The sequence below is a fragment of the Micromys minutus genome (assembly GCF_963924665.1).
Source record: "Micromys minutus genome assembly, chromosome: 32".
Classification (NCBI taxonomy): Eukaryota; Metazoa; Chordata; class Mammalia; order Rodentia; family Muridae; genus Micromys; species Micromys minutus.
Genome location: NC_137967.1, coordinates 21,822,438 through 21,833,827, shown reverse-complemented (window position 1 = coordinate 21,833,827; position 11,390 = coordinate 21,822,438). Strand labels below are relative to the sequence as shown.

The following is an 11,390-nucleotide window of genomic DNA, read 5'->3' as shown; positions in this document are numbered from 1 at the left end:
TGGCTCAGTGGTGGAGCCCCTGCCTAGAATCCCCCAGTGAGTGGCTGGGGGCGTGGCTCAGTGGTAGAGCCCCTGCCTAGAATCCCCCAGTGAGGGGCTGGGGGCGTGGCTCCACAGTACAGCCATAGCCTAGCTTGAGTTTAAACACCAGTACCTCAAAAACAAGTGCTCTCAGGTTGATGTGCTAGGCATGTGCTCCCTGTAAGGCATGCCTACAACCCCTAATAGGTTGTTTACAGATTGACTTATTCCCATGTTGTCTATCAGACTAGTTACAGAAATTCTTGTGAATGATTGCAGGGTCCTGCCTAGAGTTCCTAGGTACACTTAGAAGACACACCACCTTCCTAATGAGAGAAATTTCTAGAACATACCCCGAAGGATTCAGAAAGATTATACACTAGTGTGCTGACTTCTGTGAGTACCTGAGAAAGCCAGGGATGGGGAAGTAGGAAGCTGAATGTTGCTGTTGCTGTTGTTTAAAGAATAAGGTACTTGGAGCTGAATGTAGGAGAAGGATTAAGGAGTGTTTTGGAAAAGCCAGGGGCTGGGGTGTCCTGACTTCACGTTTGCAAGATGCTTAAAGTGCAAAAAGGGGGAAGGCTCGTTCTTAAGAGTGGTACGAGCAGAGGAGGTGTGGCAGAAGCCTTGTTTGTGCCTCTTAGCCCTGGCTCTTCTCTCTCGCTTTTCCATCGGGCTGAGGCTGGCAGAAAAGCCCTTCTTTCTTTCTAGGAGGCAGGGTGGAAACTCACAGAAGACTACAGCAAAGGAGGCAGGAGGGGCTCTCGCGCCCCCTGGTGGTGAAAAAAGGCAAAGCCACTCAACACAATCCTTGTGTTTTTTTAGGCTGAACAAAAAAAAAAAAACCTCTCAGAGGTCACTGTGCCTCTGCCTGCCCTGTGTACCACCACGTCAGGGTGCTTGCTGTAAATCTCAGCACCAGCTAGGTAGGGGATGCCTCACCCTCCCCTCCTCTTACCAGGCTTCTCCTTGGCGAGCTGCTTATCCAAGGCAAGGGTGGTCTTCTCCTCCTGAATGAACATTCGGTCGATCATAACCATCTCTGCGGAAGGACTGACTCTCTGTACAGGGTTGATATAAAGGACATATAAAAAAGCAAATGGGGGAAGAGCGGACACTGGCAGGATGTGGTCAGGCACCGAGCATCTGCATCCTTTCCATCTTCCCTCCCAGCTAAGACACCCCCAACCCCCGAACGGTTCACAGCACGAGAGGAACCCCAGCAGCTTGAGAACCCTACCCTGGACTCTTCCAGAAGCAAAAGCCGATATTTATTGAGCATGGCCTGGGTTCGTTTGAGCAGTTGCGTAGAGACAGTCTCAAATTCTTCATCCACTGGAGAAGAAAAGCCACACGGGGGTTGGGGGAGAAGATGGGGTAGGGAATAAGGAGGTGATACAGGACACTGTGGCCCATCGTGGGCAAGCACGCAGCGCTCACCCCATTCCACGCTCTGTGGCCTGGATACTGAGGACACCTGGGGACATAGAGGGAGAGCACTGGGGCAGCCTTACCTTTATGGTAGTCGCTGGGGGACGGGAGGGCGCCTTGGTAGACATGGTAGGGCAGGAGGCGATGGAGGGCGTCCTCAAAGGAGGGGAAGGCTGTCTTGTAATCAGGGTGTAGGACAGAGCCCTGATGTTTGTGCAGATGCTCCAGGAAGCTGGGGGTGGGGTTAGACCACACATACAGAGCTGGGGTGAGGGCCAGGGAAACTGATCCTGAACCTCAGCCCGAGCTACAAACTTAACACTGCAAGCAGCGCCAACCTGGCTCCCCACGTTCCATTTGTCTCATGGCTTCCCTGGCTATGTTAGCACGTAACAGAAGAGGAAAGAGGAGCCTAGGGAAGTGAGGGGCCATCACTCCTGCCTAGAGGATCCGAGGATTGAAAGGGAGGGGTTGGGAGTGAGGCGGGCAGGACCTCTCCACAGCCTGTGACCTAAGAAAGTGTGTAGGGATGGGTTGCCTAGGAGCCGGTTAGGCTATGAGAGCATACTCATTTTCTCATTGTGGTTTTCTACAGAATCCCCACCACAGGCAGCTCGGTTTCCCCAGGACACAACCACGTTCCCATAGACAACCACAGAAGACCAGCTCTCTGGCACCATGGGGCAGGTTTCCTGATACTGTTGTTTATTTGCTGTGAACCTCAAAGGGCGGCCCTCGCCCGACAGGCAGCCATCTTGCTACTTATTCAACATACCAAGGCCCTTAAAACACCTTTACTCATCTTCCTTGGCCTGCAAAGGTGTGTGCACTTAACTCAGACACCTGCCTGGACACGCCTGGAATCTATTCACGCAGTCACTTTCTACCTGGCTCTTCCCCACTACATCTGACAAGCTAAAGCAGTGACCCTGACATGGAACTGTAGGTGGAACCCCGGGGACCGGGCATGAAGTCAGCAGCCCGCCAATGTCCCCTACTGACCTCACGCCTATCTTGCCCTTGGCAGAAGGAAACTGAGATCAAGAGGGAATCCACACACAGCCCTAGGGCGTGGCGGGGGCGGGGCAGATAGCTGTCACTCACCAGGCTTCTTTGCTGGGTTGCAGTAGGGGCTGTTTCTTCAGGCTACACAATTTGCCGTCATACTGTAGAAGGAGGAGAGATCAGTGACAGATGTTGCTAGGAAGAAGCCTTCTCTGCCTCCTCCACTTATGCCCTCCCTCTTGCCAAGGACACAGATGGTAAAGGAAGCTGGCCCCAGCTACAGCACCCCTGTCCATCAGGAGACACCTGGTGGGAATGCCAGCTGTTGAATCATTTCCCCTGCATCCTGGTTGGCCTCGGCTGTCAGCTTTATGTTGCCTGGTCACCCCAGAGGAGAAGCCTGGACTGAGGTCTGGCCTTCTGCGGATTATCTTGATTAGTTGAGAGCCCAGCCTTTTGTGACAGCACCATACTAGACACGGTAGTCCTAAGCTTTGCAAGAAAGCTGGCTGAGTGGTCAAGTGAGCAGGCAGCATTCCTCCATGGCCTGCCCGGCTGCCCTCAGTGACAGACTGGAAGTGCAAGCTAAATAAATGGGGGAATTCTGTGACGAGGCTCTGCCTCACCCCTGCCCCTAGCCAGCTCTCATCAGCACCTTAGCTGCCTTGCCACCTCTCCCCTGCCGCGCCCTCTTCCATCCCTAGATGCTCCGAGATTCCTTACTCACCTGCATCGCTGGGGACTTCCCTGGCCCAGACACAGTAGCTTTGGCCACACTCAGGGTTGGAAGGTTGCTGGCAAAAGCTTTATTTTCGGCAGGAAGTAGAGGAGGGAGGCCTGGGTGGGGTGAGGAAAGGAGAGGGCTCAGGTGACCAGCATGAAGGCCTTTTCATCATGAGCCCCTCTCCCATTCCGCAGCTCCCCCACCAGTGCCTCATTCCTGAGACCTGGGCAGCCCACCCTGGGCTCTGGTACCCGACCCCTAGACAGGCTCCTCACCCTACCTGTGGTGGCCATAGGTGTGGAGGCTGGGGCATGGCTAGAGGCGGCAGGAGTCCCAGGTGGTGCCTGTCCACTGACTAGCACAGAGGCAGTAGGACTGGTGAGGGTCCCCAGGGTGGTAGATGCCTGTGGGGTGGTGGGAGTACCCCCAGCCTTATTCTGGAGAATAATCCCAGATGGTACCTGAGGAAGGGCAGGTAGTTGGAGGGTGGGACAGGGGATCACAGTGGGGTGGCCAGATGCACTAGGGAGGGGTGTGGACACATAGTAGGCAAGGTAGGGAAGGGTAAGGGGCCAGTGCTGGGAGGGGGGGAGTTAGGTGTCCCTGCTGATGGTTACCTGGTGGAATCGCTCCAGAAGTGCTTTTGGCTGGGGCAGCGCTGGGAAGGGGGCAGTTACCATCTGGAAGGTCCGAGGTGCAGGAGGAGGGGGTGCTGTGGGCTCAGGGACCATGTGGAGGGCTGGTGGCGGAGTAGGGGACTTATGGGGTCCCTGGCCTGGTGGGAACTGGAGCTGGAAGTCAGGGGGTGTGGGGACTGGCAACCTAGTAGAAGGCTCAGAGGAGGAGGCCACAGCGGAAGGGGTGGAGGCAGGAGGGAGGTGGGAGGCTGGGGGCAGTGGGCCCTCAGGAGGCTGGGATGGGGGTCGCAGAGGGGGCTGGGGTGGGCCTGGGGCTGTGGGGGCTGGGGTGCTGGCTGGTGGTGGGGCACCCAATTGATTCTGGATGACAAAGATGCCAGGTAGAGTTGGGGGACCCTGGGGTGGAGGGCAAGGGTGCAGGGTAGGTTCCGAGGGTGGGCAGGTCATGCTCTGGGGCTGGGACGGAGGGCGAGAGTGGGGTCTCGAGGGAGGGCGGGAAGGGGGTCTGGCAGGGTGTGGGGATGGCATGTGGGGACTGTCTCCCAGGGGGGCCTGGTGAGGTAGTGATGGGGAAGAGGAGGGGCCAGGGGCTTTCAGTGGAGCAGCTGCAGGGATCTGTGCAGAAGAGGGAGGTAGAGGCAGAGTCAGGCTCATATTATCCTCGGCTTCCATGCTGCCAGTCACCCTTCACCCAGACTTCAACCACCCACCCAAAAATTCCCATTCTCTGCCCGAGGCAGGACCCCACCACAACCACTCATCTTCCCCAGACCCCCCAACCCCCCATAAGGTCCCATGTGCACCCCCACCCGGCAGACAAGCAAGCCCTGCAGGGTGTGCGGGTCGGCGGCAGCAGCAGAGAAAGCGGTGGCAGGGACGAGGGGAGCGTAGCACAGGGAGGTGCCTGCATGGCGCTACACAGACGCCACCTAGGACGTGTGGCTGCTGGCCAGTGTGGGAGGCTTCGTGACCCAGGAGCAAGGAATGATCAGCTACGGGAAACGGGGGTGTGTGGGCGCATGTTCTGGGCACTGCATGTATGTGTGTGTACGGCCGTTCCAGACGTGCACTGTCCTCTTTCCCACGCAGGCCTCGGCCACAGTCGGACCCCTTGAAACTGTCATCTTCAAGTCATGACCTCAGCAGGCACTGTGCAGCCAGTGAGGGCCAGGTGGGCAGCCAGTGAGGGCCAGGTGGGCAGCCAGGACTGGGCCAGCCCCGGCTAACGGGATATCTCACAGCACAGCTTGCTCTCACCCACTTCCCTGGTAAGTGGGCAGAGCTGGCAGCTGCAGAGGGAGAGGCACAGCTCGGACGGAAGGTCCTCATACGGCTCCAGCCCTGCTCACAGTCCCACAAAACTACCAGACGGGAAGCTCTGTGTGCAAGATCCAGGGTCATGGGATGGCAAGATGGCTCAGCAGATAAAGGCCGCTGCCAAGTCTGATGACCTCAGAAACTAATAGTTTCCCCAGCCTGTGGTGACCCCAGCCGTAAAATTATCTTGTTGCTACCTCATAACTGTAATTCTGCTACTGTTATGAAAGTAAATATCTGAGGTGCTGCCCCCGTGAAACGGTCAGTCAGCCCCAAGGGGAGGGGTGCTACCCACAGGTTGAGAATCGCTGTCTACACTGAGAGGCCATCTGCAGGTTAAACTTTACTGCCTGGACCTCCACATGGAGTCAGTCACCTCTAAGTCTGGGACACCTTGGGCAACCCTTCCAAGCTCAGCACTGATTAACTTCTAGCAACCAAGAGGCAGAACACACCTATAACAAACCAGAACAAGCAACCAGTCACCCATCCTTACGGCGCCGCCAGCTTCAAGCAGAGAGCACATTAACAGCTCTGGACTTGCTAACAGGACAAAAGGGACTGTTCCCGACAACCCTGCACAAGGCAAGCTTCACTTCCCTGGGACGGTGCTTCAGTTGGGAGCCTGTCTACTATGCACACACACCTGGGTTAGACCCCCCAGCACTACATTAGCTCAAGGGTACAGTAGGTCCCAGCACTTGGGAGCCTGGTACGGGAGGGTCAAGAATTCACGGTCACCCTCAGCTAAACAAAAGACACTTTTGTTTTAGCTGTTGCTTCTTCAGCAATACAGCGGATTTGGAAGGGGTGAAGGGTTGGGGTGGGAGGGAGAGCAGAAGTATCTACGAGCCAAGTCCACAGAGTAGGGCAGGGCACGGATGTCCTGATGTCCTTTAGGATTTGATGGTTTGCCTGCTTGTATGTCTAATCCACAGAAGCCAGGAGAGGGCACTGGATCCCTCGGAATGGGAGTTACGACTGTTGTGAGTCCCTTTAGGAATATTTTTTGATTGCTTCCTCACAGATAGAAAGTTTCACCTTTCTTTTTCTTTTGCCTTTTTTTTTTTTTTTTTTTTTTGAGGCAGGGCTTCTCTGTATAGTTCTGATTGTCCTGGAACTCACTCTGTAGACCAGGAAATCCACCTGCCTCTGCCTCCGGAGTGCTGGAGTTAAAGGTGTGTGCCACCACCAGCCCGGCTTACTGTTTTCTCTCTCAAAGAATAAAGGGATGACTAGAGAGATGGCTCAGCAATTACGAGTACTTGCTACTCTTCCAGAGGACTGGAACTTGGCTCAACACCCAAGCCAGCAGATCACAACCACCTGTAAGTGCAGCTCCGGGTACTGGACATCTCGGGTATCCTTAGGCAAACCCACTCAAGAGCACAAACCCACACAGACATCAGTAAAAGCAATGGAATTAGTTATAAAAAGAGAAAAGAGTCTGAAATGGTAACTGAGGGGAAGAGTGTGTGCTTAGAATGTACATGGCCCTGGGTTCTGTGCCCAGCACTGGGCGCAAATGGAGAAGAAAACAGGTTAGAGATGATGAAGAGAAATGGCAAAGCCAGCCTGGGCTATGGAGTGAGTTTACAGTTAGCCTAGACAAATCTGAGATACTGTCTCAAAGAATAAAAACTCTGGAGAGATGGCTCCGCAGTTAAGAGCACTGGCGCTCTTCCAGAGACCTCAGCTTCAGATCCCAGCACCCACGTGGACGCTCACGACCCTTCTTTACTCCAGTCCCAGGGCATTGGACAGCGTCTTCTGACTCCGCTGGGCACCAGGTATGCATGTGGTGCTTGGAGACACGGGTGTGGACAAATACCTATGCATATAAAATAAATCTTGAAAGACTGAAAAGAAAGGAAGACAGACAGACAACCTCGGCCTTGCTCACAGGGTGGGATATCCACTGTGGCCTTATTTACAAATAGAAAAGCCACAGTATGACCCAGCGTAAGAGAGCAAAATTGGCATTCCGGTGCCCAAGAAAAGTCCAGTGACTTCCACTACCCTAAACGCCTCTCCAGAGAATGACCACACGGGGGCGTCAAAGAGCTACATAAAACAGGACTTTGGCAGAGCAATGTTTAAAACTTTCTCCAAAAGCCTACAAAAGCCTAAGTTCAAATCTTGAAATCTACATGGTGGGAAAGGAGAGCAGACTCTAACCTTTGTAGAGTCTCTCTATGGGCTAATTATATACACACAAAATAAATTTAAGAATAAATTTAAAACATATCAAGTGGAGTACAAAATTGAACCAGGCCCTGTGACCACACTAAATTAGCTAGCTAATGTGGATTTTTTTTTTGCTTGTTTTTGAGATGGGTCTCACCATATAACTAGCCTCTCACATCAGCCTCCAAAGTGCTTCAATTCTAGATGAACAACACTACATCTGGCTGATATACCAGTTAAAGAGAAAATGTTCCCCAGAGCTGTAATACTTCACTAAAATCTTGGATTAGATTTTAAAATCTATGGGGCAGGAGGTAACATGTACAACCTAGTCTCAAAGGATCCAAGTAGGGGAAAAAAATAACAGAGTTTGTACTAAAAAAAGGTAAACATTAAAGAAATCGGAGGCCAGCCTGGTCAAGTTCTGGGACAGCCAGGGCTACACAGGAAAAGCCTGTCTGGTGTGGGGAGAAGAAAGGGATAATGGTTGCGGAGGGGCTCAGTGTTTAAGAGCACTGGTTGTTCTTCCAGAGAACTAAGGTTTGGTTCTCAGCACCCGCACAACAGCCCACACTTGTCTCTAGTCCCAGGGGACCCGGAACTCTCTTCTGGTCTCTGTGGTCACCAGGGATACAAGCAGTGGACAGACGTTTGCAGGCAAGACCACCCATACACAAAATAAATAAAAAAATAAAAACAAGTCCAGTAGAAGAAAACTTACCTACAGATTCTAAAACAACCCCATCCTTGCCACCTACCTATATTTAATCCCCACCCCAGGATTAGTTTCTATGACCGGGAAGTCCCCAGAAATGAACGTCCGAGACTATGCCATAAGCAGGCTTTGACTCCCACCCAGAGCTACTCATGTGCTGTGGAGACGCCAACCACAGCTTGCTGTGACTTGTCCCTTCAGACGCCCACACAGGCTGAGCTGGGAGACAGGTTCCCCAGCCTCAACAAGCCTTCACATGATGGCAGCCCTGCCTGACACCTTTCTTACTTCTTAATTTGAGACAAGAGTCTCCTGTAGCCCAGGCTGGCCTGGAACTCACTACATAGATCAGGCTGCTCTTAAACTCAAACTCAGCCTGCCTCTGCCTTCCAGGTGCTGGGCTTCAAAGCCCGAGCCATGACAGCCAAGTCTCATGCTTTGCAGGCTAAACAGGAACTCACGCTGAAGTCCAGGATGACCCTGAACCCTGTCTTCCAGCCTCTGACTCCCAAAGGGGAAGGCAGGCTTGCAGGATACGCCACTACAATCGGCCGCCTGGGTGCTTTTGGTTAAGACCTGTCTCAGTGGTGGTCAGGCCTGGCGTAAGAACATAACTAGCAAGTAAACTGAGCAGGGAGTGGTGGTCACTCCTTTAATCCCAGCTCTCAGGAGGCAGAGGCAGGTGGGTCTGAGGACAGCCTGCTCTACAGAGTGAGTTCCAGGACAGCCAGGGCTACACAGAGAAATGTTGTCTCAGAAAACCCAAAAACCCATAGGTACGCGAGTTTGCGCACATCCTAACCCTGTAAAGGAGCTGCTGTCGCTGTCACCTCAGTGGTAAGGAAACTGATGCAAAGAGAGAGAGACAAATTGAACAGGCCCAGAAGTGCTGGCAGATACCAGAGCGTTCCTTTCCCCAACACTCCACAGTTCCCCTGGGCCACAGCTTGTCACCTACATGTGCTGCCAGCTAGGGACATTCACTGGTTGTGGCCAGCATTTAAAAAGTACACAGGACAGATCTGGACAGCTGGCTCGGTGGCTAAGAGGTTCCAGGTTCCGCTCTGAGCACCCATCATCAGGTGGGTACAACTGTCTGTGACCCCAGCTCCAGGGGATCCAATCCCTCAGACGCGAGTGCACACACCCTCACCGACAACAGACACAAGCAAAACTCCTGTTGTGTGGTACATACTAGCTCACCGGCTCAACCTAAGCCTTCTTCCCTACCCTCAATCTAGACAGAAGAAACGTGTTGTTCAAGTTTACAAGGCAGGCAATCTATATGTAAAATCATGGCCGACTTTGCCGCCCATACCGTTGCCAATATATGATCCGAGGCCCACTTATTTCACAGCTAAAGTGTCCACCAGTCCACAAGAGATGGACCAGGAACCCACGCTGGAAAATGGCAAAGGACAGGAACAGTCTCATAGACTCTTAAATGTATAAAAACGTGCCTCGTTTCAAAGACGATAAACAGAAACACACTTACAGATGAATAAGGCACTGTTTTACAGCCGTCACACTGGCCACTTGAGTCCACCAGCGAGGCTGGGAGAAGACAGGAACAAGCTACACTCTGACAAAGCTGAACGGTGCAGAGGGCAGCTCGGAGAGAGCATCACAATAAAAGCCATGCATCCTTTTAAGACCCAGAAAGTTCAGCTTAAAGAACTTATTCTAAGTTATGTGTGCTCCAACAGACTTGTGAGTCCGGCAACTTGAGACACCGAGGCAGAAGGGCCACAAAATAAAGGCTTACCTGGTCAACTTAGTAAGTTGACTGTCTCAAAATGAAAATGTTCAAAGGGCTTGTGATAGATCTCAGTATTGGGAGCCTGCCTAGAGTCTACCAATAAGGGACTAGAGTGTGGCTCAGTGATAGAGCCCCTGCCTAGAATCCCCCAGTGAGGGGCTGGGGTGTGGCTCACTGGCAGAGCCCCTGCCTAGAATCCCCCAGTGAGGGGCTGGGGTGTGGCTCACTGGCAGAGCCCCTGCCTAGAATCCCCCAGTGAGGGGCTGGGGGCGTGACTCAGTGGTAGAGCCCCTGCCTACTATACTCCAGTGAGGGGCTGGGAGTGTGGCTCAGTGGTAGAGCCCCTGCTTAGAATTCCCCAGTGAGGGGCTGAGGGCGTGGCTCAGTGGCAGAATGCTTACTTTGAATGCACAAAACTCAGTTCAAACCACAAGATAATTCATGCTGCAAAATGCCACACAAATGTTATCTGTGGCCTTGCTCAGAACAAGCAAACACCAGGAGTAACTTAACACACACGATGGCCTGCTATACAGCCATGTGAAAGAATAAGCAGCAGCCACCGAGGTCAAGTTTAAACAGTAGACACAGGGTGTGAGCGTGGTCACGGCACTGCACCTTATAAAACTGGGAGACACGGCACTCACGTGTGGTCATGCTCACGCGCACATTGAAGAGCAAATGCAAGAGCCCCGTTTAGGAGGAGCTAAGGACTTCAGTATGGTTCTTCTGGTTGTTGTAGAGACCAGGTCTAACGTAGCCCAGGATAACCCTGATCTTATTGCCCCCACCCCCACCGCAAGCGTTGGTTATAGACAGGCACCATGAGGTCTAACTTTAGTGTTTTGAAATGTAAAGAACTGTTTTACCCAATACAGTTAGGAAGTCACTTCCCATCCCTTTGTGATTTAATGTGCTTGTCTAGAACTGGACTCTCCCAGGGTTGGCCCTGGTCTCAAATGTGTATACTGTGGCCAGGGGACAGTCAGGGAACATGAGCGTGAAGAATAAAGGACAGCGTGTTTCCCAAGGCAGCAGGACAGAGGCAGGCAGGGCAGAGCGAGCGGGGAGCTGCAGGCCAGGCTGCCAGGGTGCATCTACCTGGGGAGCCGGAGCCGGGGAAGCCCGGCTGTCGGGGGTCTGAGCGCCGAGGCCAGCTCCTTTGGTGACGGGCGTGGCCAGGGCTGGGTCTTGGGCAGGAGGCGGGGCGCTGACTATGACGGAGGCAGGCACCGAGAGGTGGGGACCCTCTGTAGAGAGGGGCTGCTGGCTCCTCTCCTGCAAGGGGCCACCCACACAGGGTCAGACGGCCCTCAGAGGCCACGGGCTCCCATCTGTCTGTCACCCCCGCTCGATCTCATGGGGAACAGTTGACGGGAGGTGCAGGGCAGGCAGACCCCAGAGCCTTTGTCTGCCCACCCTCCGTACTCCATCTGTCTGCCTGCTCATCACGCGCCCCCACCATTCACCATCCCACCGATCTCTTTTGTACACCCTCACTTCCTTGTCTGAGATCACCAAGTATGCCCCTTCCAGTCTGCCAGCTGGCCTTAGTCTGCCCTACCTCGTGGGCATCCACGAGAGCCCCCACCA

The 11,390-nt window shown here is 53.5% G+C and overlaps 1 protein-coding gene across 2 annotated transcripts in view; it reads right to left on the bottom strand.

Moving 5' to 3' along the window:
- The window catches only part of BICRA (BRD4 interacting chromatin remodeling complex associated protein), a 67,419-nt gene that overhangs the window by 2,541 nt on the left and 53,488 nt on the right, over positions 1-11,390 (bottom strand). For both annotated transcript variants that reach the window (XM_080908537.1, XM_080908538.1), the window contains 8 exons: positions 10,899-11,075; positions 3,799-4,434; positions 3,462-3,642; positions 3,185-3,294; positions 2,557-2,618; positions 1,536-1,684; positions 1,262-1,356; positions 980-1,082 (listed from right to left, as the gene is read on the bottom strand). In XM_080908537.1, the coding sequence (XP_080764663.1) occupies positions 980-1,082; positions 1,262-1,356; positions 1,536-1,684; positions 2,557-2,618; positions 3,185-3,294; positions 3,462-3,642; positions 3,799-4,434; positions 10,899-11,075 (1,513 nt within the window). The remainder of the gene's footprint in view (positions 1-979; positions 1,083-1,261; positions 1,357-1,535; positions 1,685-2,556; positions 2,619-3,184; positions 3,295-3,461; positions 3,643-3,798; positions 4,435-10,898; positions 11,076-11,390) is intronic.